Source organism: Centroberyx affinis, unplaced genomic scaffold (genome assembly GCF_046629955.1).
Source record: "Centroberyx affinis isolate AG114_WGS23_722 - 3 ecotype Tasmania unplaced genomic scaffold, CSIRO-AGI_Caff_v1 ptg000111l_1, whole genome shotgun sequence".
NCBI lineage: Eukaryota > Metazoa > Chordata > Actinopteri > Beryciformes > Berycidae > Centroberyx > Centroberyx affinis.
This window is the reverse complement of record NW_027278813.1, coordinates 135,839-154,031: the sequence shown is the minus strand read 5'-3', so window position 1 is coordinate 154,031 and position 18,193 is coordinate 135,839. Positions and strand designations below refer to the sequence as shown.

The 18,193-nt window shown below is 47.5% G+C and overlaps 1 protein-coding gene across 1 annotated transcript; it reads right to left on the bottom strand.

The window, feature by feature from the left end:
* Positions 1-330: 330 nt before the first annotated feature.
* Positions 331-17,375, bottom strand: LOC139649836 (teashirt homolog 3-like). The gene is made up of 2 exons (XM_071526341.1): positions 17,089-17,375; positions 331-4,597 (listed from the first exon to the last, which is right to left on the bottom strand). The coding sequence occupies exons 1-2, from the start codon at positions 17,126-17,128 to the stop codon at positions 1,275-1,277; spliced, it is 3,363 nt and encodes a 1,120-aa protein (XP_071382442.1). The 5' UTR covers positions 17,129-17,375; the 3' UTR covers positions 331-1,274.
* Between the last annotated feature and the right edge of the window lie 818 nt (positions 17,376-18,193).

Below are 18,193 nucleotides of genomic sequence, written 5' to 3'. Positions count from 1 at the left end.
TAAATAAATCAGATGCAATGATAACATTTTGGATATTACATTTTGGATAAAGCTGTGATGTGCCAGTTATCTCTCTTCTTGAATTAAAACAATTTTCTAGAGTTAGTCACAGTTATCAAACTGCTTTGAAATATTGCTTCTTGAAATACTTCCCTCTTTCTCTATTGAAGACTCATAACAAACCCTGACCTAAAAACTTCATCTGTCTGGGTTGGAATTAAAAGAAAATAAACAAAAGGTTAGCCCCGCCATATTTCATGTGAGTAATGGAAGTGTGCATTTCTCTGGTTGGGAAATATGAAAAAAAAAACACGGTGGTTTTATGCAGCAGTTAAGTCAATTTAATCATAGAAGCACAAGGCATTAACATATTTGTATTGTTTTTTATCAAATAACATTTATAAAACTATTGTGCAAAACAATGTCATTTTTGTCTTCTTCAAAGGCTCTGCACCAGTGGATAGTCATAGTCCTCTTAAATTAGGAAATATAACAAGTATGCATAATTTAAACAGCAAGTTGTAAGCTTATATACTGTATGTACATTTTTACACTGACCTGGATTTTAAGTGCCCCTTACTCAATGATAAAGAACGAGGCAACTTTTACAATCAGCAAGAAATCAATTAGCTGTACAGAGAAAACTATACAAACAGGTGATGAAATTGTCTTGCTGTTTGGCAGATTCTTCTAAGGAGCTTTCCCAGGCATTTGGCTGTTTTTTAAGTGTTAAAAAGTTGACCAATTTCAAAGGGCATTTTAAAATCTGGACAGGACTGTACAAACTTAACAGTAAAACTTGTTGAACATGCAGTCTACCAGCAAATCAAAACCAAACTCACAAAAATAGAAAATAAATACGATAAAATTGATACATTTCAAGTTACTAGCTGACCTTCTAGTCAAGAGATTCACCATGATCATGAAAATATGTCCTTTGATGTTGTTTGTTTCCTTACTGATAGTGTACAGAGTGAGGGTAACAACGAAAACCAATGACTCTTTCTAGTCACTATGCCTTAATGGGCTGAATATCTTTGACCTACAGTACATTTTGAAACACCCTTGACGTGAAATAAATGTCTTTTGAAATGCAGAGAAATCAGAAACGTTTATAGGCCAAATAGATGTAAACACCTTGTGCTGACATTTTTAACAGTAGCTCATGGCATCTTTGTGCATTATCACACTTTTCAAATATTCTCTGTTTTTATTTTTTGTCTTTAACAGTCATTCTACATATGTTTTCCAGTATGTCCACTGCTGAGAGTTATTTAGTGTTTCTCCAGTTCGCACACATACAGCAGATGGTCCTCTGGAGACTTCCCATGGCTCTTGCTGAGGTGGAGCTTGATGGCGTGCTTACTGGCAAATTTACGAACGCAGAGCTGGCAGCGGTACACTGCCCCATTACTACTGCAGTCATCTTGTGATTGTGGAGAGAGGAAGGACTCCAGGGGCACTAGTTTCTCAGTCAGAGTCTGGGAGTCCCTAACAGTCTGTTTGGGGGACAGCTTGGCCAGGTCCCTAATTCTGAACCCCAGGTGGGCCTCCAGGTGGCATATATATGCTGCTGGGGTTCGGATCTGCGAGGCACAGTCACTGCAGTAGAATATGGGCTGACCAGAATCCAGGTTCTTGAGGAACTTGGTTCTGCCAGTTCTCCTTAGCTGATACTTGACGTTAGCCAGCCAGTGGCTGATGGTGGTCATGGACAGGCCTGTGAAACGGGACACATGCATCCTTTCCTGTGGGCTAAGGTCATTGATGATGTACTTCCCCTCTGATGTCTGCCTCAGGCTAGAGGCAAACTGGGCCTGCAGAAGCAGCAGGTGCTGGGGGTTCCAGTTGGAATGGCGGCCCTTGCGTTTGTGGCCGTGAACGGACCCCTCAGCATCCTCTGGGGTAGAGCCCACCACCTCGGCCCTGTCTGTGATCCGGGACCGTGAGGGAGGCTTTGGGACATGGTGGGACTGTGTCAGGTTCCTCAACATGTCTGAGATATCAGACAATGCGTTCTCATGTAGAGGGCTGCTAGATGTGTAGGGAGAGACCACTGTTAGCTTAGCAGGGGTTACAAGAGAGGAGGGGGAGATGGAAGAGGCTGTGGATGAGGGGGTCAGGGGGGCGGAGCCTATAGAGCCCCTTCTATCACTCTTCCCTTTCGTCAGGTCCATAGGCTGGTCATCACTGGGCTGGCAAAAACTGTGGTTTACCACAGTTTCAGACTTTTTGGTCTGCGTGGGAGGAGCAGCCACAGCAGCCCTCTCAGCCATGCTCTGGCTCAGCCTGGAGAGGAGGCTCAGTGGATCTTGGTTTGGCAAAGAAGGCTTGGCTGCTTTCCCCAGATGAATGTTCATTACTGACTGAAGAGCACTTAGAGGGTTGACAAAGGGCTGCTCTGGAGGAGGGTGGCCAGTGATGATGGCAGTGCTGCATCTCAGAGCGGAGACCAGCGGGGATTTGACGGCTGTCTCTCTCTTGGGTTCTGTTGCCGGGGATGCCCTGTCACTATGGCTTCCCCTGTCGCTATTGGCTGGGGTAACTGCCCTCCATTCTCGAGGTGAGTCAGCTTCTTCTCCTTTAGTTGATTCTGCAGCTTCGCTGCTACAGGGGGAGAGACGTGCCTCTCTCTTAGGAGACAACTGCCTCACCCTTTGCTCCACTTTGGCTACTTTCTCAGTCACTTTTTTCACTAAATCCTCCATCGCCTGGAAGTTGTTGTTGGGGAGGGGGGAGGACTGGGTAAGGGGTGGGGAGATGAGGGGCTGGTTCTTAGCGAGGGAGGATAGAACTCCATCCCCTCCACTGAACATGAACTTCATTGGAGAGTTCTTCTCCATGCTGCCCTGGGGGAGCTTGAGGGCATTGGGGAACTGGTAGGCTGCATGGATGCTAGGGTAGCCCCCCCAGCTGGGATTCCCGCTCTGGGCCTTGTTGATGGCTGACGTCACAGTATTCTCCAGGGATTTGAGGATGTCCAAGCCTCCTTTAGGGCTCTCCTTCAGGTCCTCTTCAGTCAGATAGTTATACTTTGAGACGTCAAACTTTTCCTCCTTCTCAGCATCCTCCTCCATTTCACCTCCATTTGCTGCCTGCTTTTCATTTCTGACAGCATCTCCCATAGTGCACTCCTCCTCAACCTCCTCCTTTTTGATCTCTTTGAGGGGAGGGGAGGCGGCGGGGGGAGTTGTGGTGGTAGGAAGTGGTGGAGGAGAGAAGGTGGAGGGGGCGAGTGGGACAGACTGCACCCTCTCTTCAGTAGGGGTGGTGACCCTCGCAGGGCTGGGAGAGGTGGCCTCGGGAAGGGGCTTGACTCTCTTCCCCACAGAGCTGGTCACCCTCAGGAAGTGTCCTGTCACCATCATGTGGGTTCTCAGTTCCTGCAGTGTGTTATGGGAGCTCCCACACTCCATACACTTGAGGATCTGGAATTTGTTGGACTCAAACTGCCAAGCATAGCTAGCACCATTCTGGTGGCCGTAGCGGTTGTTAGGGGTGGTGTAGGGGTTGGAGGAAGCTTTCTGTGAGGGTTCACTCAGGTCTGCTTGTGGGTGCCTAACTTTGGGGGTCCCTTCTCTAGAACGTGGGGAGGCAGTGAGGTCCATCCCCACAAGTCCCCTTTTCTTAGAGGACATGATTTTGGCTGCCACAGGGGCCATGGGCTCCTTCAGAGGCACTTTCTGGTAGTGTTTGGTCTTGATCATGTGGACACTGAGGTCCTGGAGGGACTCGAAGGAGTGGCCACAATACATGCATTTCAGAACTTTCTGGGCATCCTCCTTCCCCTCCATCTCCAGCAGGGACCGCTTACGGGGCTTGGACCAGCGCTTGGAGCCGCTGCCGGCCCTGTCCTGGTTGTCGTCACGGTAGTGGCCTGTATCATTCATGTGAACTGTCAGCTCCACCAGGGTATCATAAGCAGCACTGCAGCCCTTACAGCGGAACTTACTGGCACCAGTGAAGATGGAGCCAAACAGCCTTGGGTTTTGCCTGTGGAGCTGGACTGTACTAAAGAGGCTGGGCTCAGACGGAGCAGGGTGGCGGCTCTGGGGAGGGTGCTGTTGTAGTGTCTTTGCTACTGCAGACTGGTGCCAGTCATAGCTACTGCTGCTGCAGCTACTACTGCTACTAGTGCTATTGCTGCGAGCCGGCTTCTCAGCAGGAGCCGGGGGCTGCGCCTGTGTCGGTGTCGGTGTGGGATTAAAGTTCAGAGGTGACCAGAAGGGGCTGGTCAGGAAGCTCGAGTAGATAACCTTCATTTGTTCCAGGGTGTCCATGCCTATGGGGGGTGTCTCTGTGCCACCATTTAGAGGTGCTGTGGCCAAGCTGCCCTCCGCTTTCCTAGAGGGGCTCTCAAAGTCTGACAGACGGTCGCTCGCCTCGCTCACATGTGACTCGCTGTCCATCTCTTGTCCCGAGAGCTCTGCGGCCCCAGCCGATTCCTGGTCACATGCGGGCTCCTTGGCAGGCCCAATGCCGTGCTCCACAAACTCGTCTTTCATGGGAAGGTCATCCTGAGGGACCGAGGCCAGGTCCTCTGCTTCCGCCTCCTCATCCTCCACAGTTTGCTCCGTCAGCTCCTCAGGAGAATAGGCTGCAAGGAAAATGGAGACAAAGAGAGAAAGAAAGAGATGAGTTAAATTGCAGGGAGTGAACACGCTATGTTAGAATAACTGAAGAAAAAGTTTCCCTGCTATGTGTGCCCGAGGACTCCCAGGGATAAATGAGCCATCTGTGTGGGAGCCTTTAAAGCTGAGCTGAGAAATTACAGTCATCCCATTTCACCTCATCAACCGTTGAGGTGTTATTTTCCTCTAGGCGAGCCTGTATTTATATACTACCCCAGCCACACGGAACTTATGCCTCCCCTCTTTTCACTCCTTCTATTGGAGGAAAACAAAAAAGAAATATCTTGGCAAAAACATAATGCGCCATTTTATTTATCTCAGGGCGCAACAGCTTGAAATGAAAACTAAATCTGAAATTAATGAAGCCCAATCTCGCTGTGGCATTCTCCTCTGGGGTAATAAATGAGTTGGATCAACCTCCATCTGTCAGTTAATATGTCTGACGCCTCTTCATCTGCCTCTTCTCTGGATACACACATATACACACACACACACGCGCACACACACACACAGCATATCTTCACTCCTTACAAGAAAGGGATGTCAGAATTATGTTGATGAAAATATTCGCATGTTGGATAGACATCCCTCAATGTCATCGAGACTGAAGTGAGTTCATTAGTTTCATCATATGTGTTAGGGCGGTAGATACTGCGAGTTCAAGCTGCCTTTTTTTAAGCAAATCCCAATGGTCCTAACAGGTGCTAGATGTCATGCAAACATGTCACTGAGGCATTACACACACCTCATCAAAGAAGCAAAAAAGAGAGACAAAGAAAAGGGTTGGACGGAGAGAAGAGAGGGATAAAGACAACAAGGTGTGAGTGAGGATCGTGAAGAGGACGGCGACGCATAAGCGACCTGTCACTTTGCATGTGGCCGCCCACTGCTCACCTCGAGACAGGTGACAAGTGTGTGTGTGCCTGTGCTTGTGTGTAAAAAGAGCGAGGAAGGTGTCCTGCTGGGCCAATGCCCGGTTCTGACGGATCTCAGAAGGCACTGAACCCTCACACCACCCACACACACACACACACACACACCACCCTCTGCTGTCCTCTGAGAACGACTCCTGTGTCCCCCCCCCCCCCGCGATCACCACTGTCACTGTGACACGGTTAAGTGGGACACGTTTCTACGAACAGGCCACGTCACCAGCACCCTCCCTCCTTGTGCTCCTTCACTTTCTGTCCGCTTCACTCCGCAAAACGCTCAACTTTAGGAAAAACAAATTAGCTCTGAAACAGTAGATGGATTGTGGACTGGTCTGAGGCCGTTTGCACAATCTTGTAGACTTATGACAAATACCACAGGAAGGAGCTGCGGGTAAAGACTTTAATGTTATGGGCACCTGCACAACATACACACAAAAAACAATCAAACTTGTGCATGTGGACACACAAACAAACTGGCACACACACACACAGACACACACACACACACGCAGTGGCTAAATCCTTCACCCCCACCCCACACGCACACACGTCCAGTCTAAACAAAAATGTCATAGCTGAAATAACTCCCATTTCCAGTGCTAACAGCCAATCTCCAGGCGGCCGTGCGGCTGGCGCTGGTCTGATTTGGGCCCTGGGGGCAGAGTCAGCAGGCAGCCCCACTGAGAGGCCAGCCTAATGGAGACCTGGCAGGTGCGGCCCACTCTCCATCCTCCCGGAGATTTGGTTTGTCACTGGGTATCCATTACCTGCCATTCTCCGCTGATAGGCCCCGACAGCCCTGATCAAAAGATGTCGTCGGGCCCCAGTCCGCTTGGCAGTCAGTGGCATGTCGTTTGTAAAAGGGGCCAAGCAGGGTGTAAATAAAATGACATGATCACTTCCCCGGCCCCTCATGTTCTGGACACAATTATGATAATGTGGAAGTGGGGGGGGGGGGGGGGGGGGGGGGGTCTGGGAGGATGGAATAGGGGCGGGCAAGGAGGTAAATCGCTCACGCTCGGGCAAACAAGCAAGGGATATCTCACCGCTACCAATGCACAATCCACTGCCCACGCCCTCATTCCTTTCTCTTTACCCTCTCCCCTTCTCCTCTGGAAGGTGTTTGTGTCTGAGTCTCCTTTGAAAGAGGAAATCCAGTCAGGATGAGGTGGTTAATGTGTTTGCGTCCTGACCAGCTAGTCACAGATGTCAGCTTGCATCAGACGAGCCTGGCGCGCTGCTTGACTAAGTTGTCAGGTCACCTTTCCCTTCCTCGACAATCACGAAAATATTCCACATATTTCTCCACATCGCCTAGTAGACCTTTCATCAAATTATTGCTATATCCAATTTCATGTCATGCTATCGCTTTCTTAAGTCTTCCCAGGCTCTCTCCCTCTCTCTGCGGCTTAACTTGGGTAGTGAATGTTCTACATTTCATCCTAATAGAGCTGCGGCCCTATAGGTTATTGTTCATTTGTCATTAAGCCTAGATAGCGCCGAGACAATGAAGCAGAGAGGGGGAGAGAGAGAAGTCCAAAAGGACCAGCTATAAAAACCTAGAGAGTCTAGCGGTGCTCCCAGGCAATTTAAAATGCAAAACAAAAACCATTACGTCTGAGCACTATCTGTTAATTTAATCCCCAATGACTGATAATCCATCACACAGGGCGACAACCACATCCAATTATTCTCCCTGGCTTGACTGACAACAGAGGTGATTTATCAAGCTAATAAAAGGTGATGGGAGTATAGAGGCTCCCTCAGAGTAAAAAAAAAAAAAGAATGAGGATTATGAATACAACAATACTCTCGGATGCGGTCTTAACTAATATCTAGGCATATGGTGTAGAGCCAATGTATGCATTTCCCTGATAATGTGTGTGTGTGCGTGTGTGGGAGAGAGTGAGAGAGGGAAAGAGAGAGAGTGTGTGTGTGTTCTTGTAATGATAAAGTGAGCCAATGCCATGTAGAGGAAAGACAAGAATCATTAGGTTCCTGAATGATTCCTGGGGGGGGATTAGAAGGCTAGGAGGTACACTTACTTTCACACAGTCAACATCTCAGTCACGCCTCGCACCGAAATAGCAATAACACACACACACACACACACACACACACACACACAAACTGCCTCACATGCAGAAACACACATTCCGCCTAAACACACACAACCTCAAATACACCCCCACGTAATTATAAATAAAGCCAGTCAGTCAGTTATGACACCACCTTTCCACTCACTCACACACACACACACACACACACACACACAAACACAGACACACACAAACACACACGTACATGCAAGCGATGAGGAAAGACAGTGACATCTTGGCATGCAGGAGGCATTCCTGTGGAGTATCATTTTCATAAACATAAGGGCCGCAGACGAGGAGGGAGAGATCATCTGATAGAAATACTGCAGTGCTGCTCTGACGATCAGGAACAACAGACAGGGCAGGGACAGGGGGTGATTAAGCAGGAAGGTGCTGTGGCTGCCTGTAAACCAAAGCCTTTCAGTGTCTCTCTCCGTCTCCCTCCTCCTATCCCACGGGTTATTTCTCTTCATGTGTAGTTAAAAGCATTGTCTGTTTTTGTTTTTTTGTAAATGGGCATCATACGCACAAGTGATTACACTGAGACAAAGAAAAAAAAATCAATCATCTGTCTCTGAAGTAGAAAGCTTTGCACTCCTATACTTCCAAGATTATTTCTGTTGAAACAACAGTTGACTTGGCATATATATATTTAAATATATATTTTTAGTGGATGGGAATTTGTGAAGGCGCAGTGTAATGCCTCTTCATCGAGCTACGACTGAGTCCTGCACCCCCCCTCCTTGACTCAGCCCCTTGATGACCTGAGTGCATCTTCCTGGTCTGGTCTCCACAGCTGGGGAAACAGTCTGGCAGCCAGATCACACCCAACAGCAGCGGGGTAAACAGGATGTGTCATTAAAACTCTACCTGAGTCTGCCTCTCCAACACCAATGGCCGCATGCTCTCAGAAAAAAAGAAAAAGAAAAAAAAAAAGGTACAACCTTGCCACAGGCGTAGTGATATAAAAAAGGTACGTCCTTTGTACGGTTATCATGAGTACAATGTTTCCTCTGTGCCTTCTATGCTAAAAAAAGATGCTGCGCAGACAGCAGATGTCTGTATATTATGGAATAAAAACGTACCTCTGCCTTTTTTTCCTCAAAGTATGGTGTAAGGATGTAGTGGAGGGTAAGCCTATTTAAACCCACTATATTTTAAAATGTGAAATAATCTCTGAAAATGGTTTTTGCCCACGTTTTTTTTTCTAAGCTGATGTAAACCTGTAAATTCACAGTGCACATTACAGTATACTATGCAGAGAGAAGAGAGGAATAACTAGTATCAGACTTACGTTACATCATAACAGGATCTTTAAGAAAATAAAACATAAATGAATACTGTTGTGAAAATAATGTTTTGGCCGTTTATATGGGCGGTTGTTTGCCTTGTTGTTTACCAACTGGATTTCATAGTTTGCCCGTGTCTTTTTTTACCACTTGTATGCACAGAGAACTGTACAGAGCGTGAAGAGACAACAGGAATTCAAGGAGGACTAAAAGGGAGTGATTCGACCAGAGAGAGGAAGTCGTCTACATGGGTGGTCCTATATAGCTTAACCTAAAGTTAAAAAAAAAAATATGATGCATTCAAGGAAAAAAAATCAAAGGAGAAAAGAGGAAAAAAGGAAGCAAAGAGATCGCTCTCTATTGTTGCTGCTGATTTAAGTAATCCTAGTATTACCATTCCATAACATGAGATTTAGTCCTATAGAAGTTCTAACAGTTGAGGAACAGAGGAGAAGAGATTAAATTTAGATGCCAGGGCCTTTAGATCACACATCGGTTGGGGATATTCTGAGTCAGATCGGGAGGGTCGGGCCCGAGAGGAGAGAGTTAAACTGTGTCACAACATGACGAGTGTTTCTTAGCCCTGACATGTGTACAGTACTTTAACTGGACCCTGACGCCCTTAAACCAACACGGCCCCTCAGCGGGGGGCTCTTACTGACAGGAAACGGCTCCAGAACACTGCAGGGCAGGAAGTCACCTCAGTCTCAATCAAAAAACCGCAAACCACCGACTTCCACTCACTCTCTCAAGTTTCCCAGCAGCCAAAAACACTTTAAATAGATTAGAATAATTTCAGCCCAAAACAGCCCCATTCTGTCAAAATACCAGCAGATCAGTAAGATACCTAAAATGCCTTTCTGCTGTACACATTTGTCAAAGTAACGCACTCAATCAAACTTAGTTCTCTCTCGGTTCCCTTTGATCCTTACAGACCCGCTCAGAGTCCCACGAGAAAATATGTAACAGGTGATCAGTGGTCATTTGAAAAATTAACATGACCTGACATAAGTCGCTTTTTCAAATAGAGAAGGCCATCTTGTGCTGCTCACATTTTGGGCCTTTACCGGCTATCATACACAGCATTGCAAATACACTAAGCTTATACAAGCTATCATGGATGTCATTGTCAGTTGGGTTTTTTTTTTTTATTATTTGTGTGTGTTCTCTACCCCCTGATGGCATTGTGAATACATTGTGTCCGCCGATTGTAGTGCAGGATGTGTGCTATGGGAGATGGGAAAAACAGAGAGATCATTCTGGCCCCAGGCAAAGCTTAGGGCTGAACCTTGTCAGTGCACATGGTGAGAAAAGAGAGAACGAGAGAGAGAGAGAGAGAGAGAGAGAGAGGGAGGGAGAGAGAGTCAGACGCACACCCGAACAAAGACAGACACTGGGTAGCTCCAACCCTCGGCTGATTGTTGTGTTATGACTGGACCTCAAAGAGCCAGCTGAACATACAGACCTTCAGGACCTGACAATCGCTCGTTTATCTGACATGAAAATAGCCACAAACATATAAAGGTCTCCCTCACTAACTCTAACATAAACAGCTATCGGGTGAGCAAGAGACCGACTCATAAAGTCCCGATCCCAGTGTTTGGAACTTGATGCAGCCACAATAAGTGATGAACAAAATGGAAACAAACGGAAGACCAACATACGCAGCTTCCACAGGTGCAGAACCAAGGGCAGTAAGGCCAGAAGCTTCATGGGGATTTACTCTGTGGGAAGGCTGTGTTCCAGTCCCACATTCAGCATCAAGACTATCTTGTCTGATGACATGTAGTCAGTCAAACTTCCCTAAGCTATCCCACATCTTTGGCCCCTTTCCTCCATCTCTCTCTCTCTATGTGTCTCACTGATGCAGTCCTCCAGCTCAGCTCCATGGATCATATCTTTTAACTGCTCTTTCTTTCCCCTGATCTCAGATTAATGAGGCCTCCTGGCGATGGTGTGACTCTGGCCCAGGTCACCAGGCTCTGCTGGGACTGGAGCTGGACACTGGGGGAGAAGGTTAGGCCGAGGCTAGGGATGAAGCTACGGTTAGGGGTGAAGCTAGGGCTGGGACCGAGGAATAGGGTTGGGGCTGAGGCTTGGATTAAATTTAGGGCTGGGAGATGGGGTTGAGGCTAAAGGTAGAAATGGGACTGAAGCTGGGACTACATTTGGATTTGGGATTAAATTTGGGACTGTGGTTTGGGCTGAGGCTGGGACTATAGTTGGGGCTGAAGCTAGGACTATAGCTGGGGCTGAAGCTGGGGCTACATTTGGAGCTGGGATTAAAATTGGGTCTGGGGGATAGGATGGGGGCTGAAGCTGGGAATAAAGTCAGGGGCTGTGGCTGGGAGTGGGACGACCAAACCCCTCTCACAACAAACAGCTGCTGCCATGATCGCCTAGCAACGAGGAGGTGATGGACGCAGCCTGAAGATGGATGGCCACCATAAATCACACCAGTGTGTAGGAGGAGGAGGAGGTAGGAGAGAGGGAACAAGGGGAGGACAAAAACAAAACAACCGTTTTTTCGCTCTCTTCTGTAGTCACAGCAGCGGCAGCAGAGCTGGCCTTGCCTTGACCTCTCACTGTACTCTTTTATTCATGATTGTTGGGGAATGACGTGGAACTGGGGACTCTTCTGGGCGAAGCTCAATGGAAAGTTCTAGGTAATCATTACAGTCAGTTATACTGGATCCAATAGATCATTTTATAATGTATAATTGCAATAAACTCCTTTGAGGCTTTTACGTGTCCTTCAATGTCTAGAAATTAGGTTTTTTTTATGATTCCACTAACTTTTTAAAGATGATAATAATGACAGACTATACCTTTCATAAAGCTACCCTCCAGGCAAAGCAATCTGGGTAGTGTAGTTGCGGGATAAACATCCCTGGGCTATCTGATTATGGCCGACTGCTGTGGCGCTGGTGTCTAGTAACACTCAGAGAGAGAGCTCAACCATCCATCACACAGTGAGTGTCTGTCTAAGGCTTTCCACCCTGCTTCTTCTCGTCCTGGCTCTCCAGTTACAGCCATACACGGCCGGCCTAAATAATATTCTCCATGATAAATGGCACTATAAGCCTGGTATCCATCATTAATCTGATTTTTAAAGAAGCATCCATCTTGGAGAGAGCCTGTTAGGGCCACGGGAGAGCAGAGCAGCTCGGGTTCATTTAGAGGCCAGCCTGCTGCATGAGTGATACCTGTCAGCCCCGCTCATCAGGGAGCAGCGCGCACACACACACACACACACACACACACGGACACACACATACAGCATTAAACACTGATGCCATATGGCCGCACGCACGCGCAGGCACACACCTCCGCGCGTGTTCGGCGTGCATACATTATGAGCGCGCAACGACAACAACACACTCACCAACTTGTATACTCACAAAGCAGATTTCTCCCCTTCATACAGACATCTAGAGACATGTCATGGAAGAACATTCTGTCACTCATCAAAACACAACTCAATGTAACTCAATCCTGCCTGTCATCTCGAAAAAATCTCCCCTCCCAAACGCCTCTCCTCGAGGGTTTCAGGCAAACTCACTCTTCCCTGGAAAAAGTCTCATACACACGCACACACACACACACGGCATTTCCTAGCTCTCCATTTCTCTGTCTCTCTCCACTGACTCTGCCCCTCTTTCCCCATTCCTCTCCTTCTCTTTGTTTCTCTCAGTCCCCTCTCTGTCTAGTTTTCTCCTCTTTCATTCTCCCCCTCTGTTTCTCTCTCTCTCCCTCTCTCTCTCTGCCCCCTATCCACCTCCCCTCTCTGTGTGTCTGGTAAAGCCTGTTTGATAAATGACACACGTCAGCGTGTCAGAAGCGAAGGGTGGGTCAGTGATAAATGACTCTGTTGAAAAGGAAATCGGCTCTCTGGCATGGCCAGGCTATTCTCCTCCTGGATTGGGTTTCAGGACCCCTGAAGACCAGAGCGGCTCAGTTTCACGAAAAGAGCACACATCCCACCAGGCTCTGACGCTCTCTACCTCTGGGAGGGGTGGCGGGGCTGGAGGGGTGGGGGGGGTGGGTGGTGGGTAGGGGTGGTGGGGGGGTGGTAGGAGGGAGCCAGCCTGCCCCAATTGTCGCCACAGTGCAGCTGCATCTATCACAACAGCGGTGGGACTATTTTTACAAAGCCTCCGACTCACTGCCCAGACAGCAGTCCCGGCTGAAAACCTCAGCTGAAAGCACACTCAACAGTCAGAGAAAGAGAAGAGTAGATGGCTAACGGTTTTCTATTTGTGACACTACTACAGCAGTTGCACTCCTCTTTCTCTCCTGGAGCCCAACCCTATGGCTTGACATCTGCCAAGTGTGTGTTAAAAAGGAGAGAAGGCCCATTTCACCGCCCCCGCTCTTCTCCTCATTACCCCCCCTCCACCACCTCCACCACCTCCTCCCCCTTTACCCTCTCTCTCTCTCTCTCTCTTCTCTCTCTCTCTCTTTCACTGACTCGTTGGCAGGGTGGCATTGTTATCATTACACAGGCAGGATTTATGGAGTCAGGGCCTATGGCAAAAACAAAAAGGCATCTGTCAATACCTGTGGGAAACACTCTGTCAGCCCTCCTCCTCCCCTTCCACTGGTGCTCACAGCCTCATTAGGTATGCACTTATCAGACACATAGATCACAGACGTGACTCAACCGCGCCGGAATCCAGCCACAGGACTTTCATTAGCAACGGGGCCTGCAACGCCAAAACATTCGCCGCGCTCACACCTGCAAACAACGCCAATGGAGGCTTATTGTTGTTTAGCTCGCCACTCAGCCAGTCAGTTTGTCTGTTGAACAATTAAGTTCCAACGCACGCTCCCCCGCCGCTTCCGTAACGACATACTTTTCACACATAAACAACAGGAAGACAGATAGATATAATAAAAAAACGGCTTACTTCACTTCACTTAGCGCTTTTACAACCCAGTCACAACATGTGTGCATGTGTCTGCAATGTGTGCTATAAATGCGTGGGTCTTTACTAGTCTCGCTGTTATGAGTGTAAGTGTTTCCACTGCGTGTTTGTGTGCTATGCCGGTCTTATCTGAGCTGGTATATATATGCTGTATATACCAGAGGAGAGGGGCGAGAGAAGGGAAGAGGAGATGAAACCGCGCAAGGTGGGAGGGCTTTCAGGGTTCAGAGAATTACGGCCTGCGACTGACTTACCCCATCAGGTGCTCTATGGTTGCAATTCCTTTCATCACTACCACTAGCCAAACCACAGATACACACACACACACACACACACACACACACACACCCAAACCCAACAAATCCAAAAGCGGATGCACACTGATTCGAGCGTACTGATGCACACACGCACACAAACACACACACCGACACATGAGTGATGGCTGCCAGTCTGGCATAGCTGACCTGGCAGCTATAATCCTGACCCTGCAGAAAGAAGAGACCGTTGCTGTGGAGCCCGGTCCAAACTAGACAAACTCCCCCACCCCTCTCCTTCTCTCCCCCTCTTTCTCACTCTCTCTGCCCCTAAGTGACACAGAAACTTCTGTACTCTGCTCTCTAACACACAAATGGACCGGACCACAGGTTATAGTAGAGCAAAGGGGGGCTGGATTGCACTATAGTGGCCTGGTCAGGAGACATGATACCCGGAAGAGGCAGCACACTGAAACAAGCTCCGGATACTGTAAACACATCCACAGCAACAGGCCGTGCATTCCCTAAACATGCTGTACATACATTCATGCTAATAGGCTTCACATTCCACCTAAATAGACCCGTCTTTACCCACATGCTGTAAAGCCTATGTTGACTTCCTGTTAAGTAGGTGGAGGATTTCAACTTTCTACAGTCATAGCTGCGTATCAGCAGCTTCGGGCCCTGGGCTTGTGGCGAGCCTGATCTCCAGTCGTGCAGGAGGGCGGCTTGTATTTCCACAGCTGTGAGAATCTCTTTCTCATGTTTGCTCGGCTGTTTACGTGGCCAGCTGCCCTTGGTTGTTAAGAGCACTCAGACCTGACCCAGGTACGCGGGCCCATTTGTCACCTGCAGCGGAAAATTGAGTTACAGCACAACCAAAGGCGAGCGGCTCTGTGTAATATCAAGTTGATTACATCAAAGTGGTGGCAAACCTCATTGGGCCGGGCACCCCGAGCTTGTCATCTCCAATCACAGGGGCTGTCAGGACTCCATCAGCCTCACGGCTAATTGGACCAACGCTAATGAAGCAGGCAAAACAAGTTTTCTACCGCGGAGAGAGAGAGAGAAACCCTCTCAGCCAGAGGAAAGGGAAGGAAGGAAAGAAAGAGGGAGAGCGAGAAATTGGAGGAGAGAGTGTGTTTGGGAGACAATGAGAGAGCGGGGGGGGGGGGGGGGTAGATTTTTCATGCAAGTCTCAAGGTTGCAGTGGGCTGACTCTCCCCCTAAGTCCCTAATCAAGGCCCATCATCTGTCATCCTTTTCTTTGCTCTCTCTATCACCATGCTCTGTGCTGCAATCAATTCATCATCACCCTTTGTGTGCCACTGAACAGTTGACAACTTTATAACTTGCAGCTGCACAGGCTGACTGACGGGGGTGGAAGGGGAGCATGAAAAAATGAAGAAATGAATAGATGAATGAATGAACAAAGAATTATGCTTTCAGGGAAAAAAAGTTGTTTTCTAAAAACACAAAACGATCCATATTACAGCCTTTTATTCTCCTTCGTCAACAGAGAAACAGCAATGTGGAAGGGAGGAGAGAGGAGAGGAGAGGAGAGGAGAGGGAGGAGGAGATGAAAAAAACAAAACATCCTTCTCGCTGATCTGAAATCAGAAAGCTTTCAGTCATTCTTTATGTGCTCCCCGCGGCCACTCTGAGCCAGTGAGCATGTACATTAGGCTGGGGCATTTTGATGAAATAAAAGCCCAGGCCAGCTTATGGCTAAACAGAATGGGAGCACTCACTCAGCCTGTCTCTGATTGACCATTAAAGCCATTGATGAATGGGCCTGTCAGGGGAGAGACAATTAAATCAAACATGAAACAAAGCCGTTGTGACGGCCCGGTCTGACAGAGCAAACCCATTCCTCCCCTCCATTACATAGCACACGGCTCCTTTTACAACCCCTAACCCACTCCTCCCGCCCCCTCGGCCCACTGTGCGTGTGTGTGTGTGTGTGTGTGTGTTCAAAGAGAACAAGTGAGGATGTGCACATGGGAGTGTGATATTCTCTGCTGAAAGTGTGTGTGTGTGTGTGTGTCTGTGTGCGATGTCTCACTGTGAAACCACTTTATCCACCCTTTTACTTTTTCGTGAGTCACTTGACCATCAGAGAATCAGAGAGAGAGAAAGAGAGAGAGAGGGAGAGAGAGAGAGAGAGAGAGAGAGAGAGAGTAAAAAGTACACAGGGCCTTTCAAAGTGGTTTAAACGTGACGTCAGGGGCCTGCAGCACATGGTGGGAAGTGATTTTCTGATGCAAATCGGGAAGGAGCAGATCAAAGCCGCATGACAGCCAATCAATCAACCGTCAAATCAGACATGGCAACTGTCGATTATGGCTCCTTCCAGTCCACGAAACCCCTTTGTCTGCACTCAAATTGTTTATCTTATCCCAAGAAAGGAAAAAAAGGGGAGAGGTAGGCCTGTTTCGCTAGTGCAAAGAAGTTATGCGCTCGGATCAAATGCGCACAAAGCCCGAGTCGCCCTTATGGCACGCCTCGGGCACTCGCCATAAACAAGAAACGCCGTTTTTTCCCAGCGGGTTTTGCTGTTAAAATGTACATTTAGACGGCAGTTAGGATCAGTAAACTATACGGGATTCAAGTTGGGAACAATAGGAAGCGAAAGTTTACAGCAGCCAACTCATCCGATAGGACTGCTGTAGCGAAACATACAGCGTGGAGAGCGAAATACGCAAAACACAACATCACAAATGATTGTCTACTAATCTAATTCCTGGTAATTATGCCTCAACAGTTTCTATTTCGTCTCGGTGGTGGAAAACGAGAGTAGGAAGGAGTAGCAAAGCGCATCGTTAGAGAGGAAAAAAAAGAAAGTGGAAACGGAAATGCAGTGACTATAAAGTGAGCTTTACAAAACAAAGGTAACAGCCACAGCTTTATCATAATAAACCTTTTTCTACGCACATAATAGTGAGATCCACATACCTGCTGCGCGCTTGGGCGCTTCTTGTTTCCTCCTCGGCATTTTTATTTTGGGGATTTCCGTGAAACTCTTCTTTTTTTTTTAATTTAATATACCCTCGCCGTATCCGGGAAGATCCACCTCTACTCAAAGATTCACGCCTTCATGTAGTAGACTACACAACATCGGGGAGTCCGATGGAAAGGAGAACTAAAAATCATCGTTGGGGAATAGAAGCGTGTGGAAAAGTCAGCGGAAAAAAATGGGAAATAGACGAGGAGGGGAGGGAGAAATGTGGTCAGATCGCGTAAGACTGTCAGTGGTGATAGTCAGCGTCCACCTCGGCTGCCTGGTCTGGCAACAGGCAAAGTTGAGGGATAAGAGAGATGATCGCGTCACTCACAGCAGGAGAATGGGCAAACCCACCGCTCCGTTAACTCTTTACTTCTCAGAGAGGGGCGGTCACCGCGGATGGGAGTCCTCCTGCCTCCCTGCTCTTCATGTATGAATCACATCCCCGGAGAGTTATTACAGAGCTATTGCTTATTACACACCGTATGGTAATAATGGCCAAACCTGCTTTATCGCATTCCCTATGACGAATGATCACTATAATATTCCAGTAATGATACTATAAGGGAGTTGCAGTATAGTAGGTGTGACAGTATAGTAGGCTCATAGTAGCCTTGTTTTTGTTTTTGTTTGTTTTGTAATTTAATCTCTTACTATATTCCCATTCATTCTAGTGTATATGGACTTGAAGTTTTGCTGTGATATTTATATAGTATCCTTCTAAAATGTCTTATAGAATTACTGTAGTTTTTTTTGTAGGGGATTATAGTTTAGTGATAATGACTATCAGACATAGCTAATTGTTCTAGAAATGGCCTTCTTATGCAAAATCCACCAAATTCCTAATAATCGAAATTAATCCAATAAGTGTTTTAATCAGGATGATGATTATATTTGGCTTTCACTTGTTATTGTGCAATGACAGAGTAAGCCTTCATGTATAAAAGTAAAATGTTTTTACAACAATAATTACTATATGCACTAGTGCTACAAATGTAGCGAAGCAGTTCAATTCTTACTGCTGAAATCATATTTATATTTTTATTTGTTGCCAAA

Excerpts from the sequence above, each read along its gene's own strand:
- LOC139649836 (XM_071526341.1), bottom strand. The coding sequence starts at position 17,128 with ATGCCGAGGAGGAAACAAGAAGCGCCCAAGCGCGCAGCAG. Across the intron at positions 4,598-17,088 it reads AGCGCCCAAGCGCGCAGCAG|CCTATTCTCCTGAGGAGCTG; the intron begins GTATGTGGATCT and ends TTTTCCTTGCAG.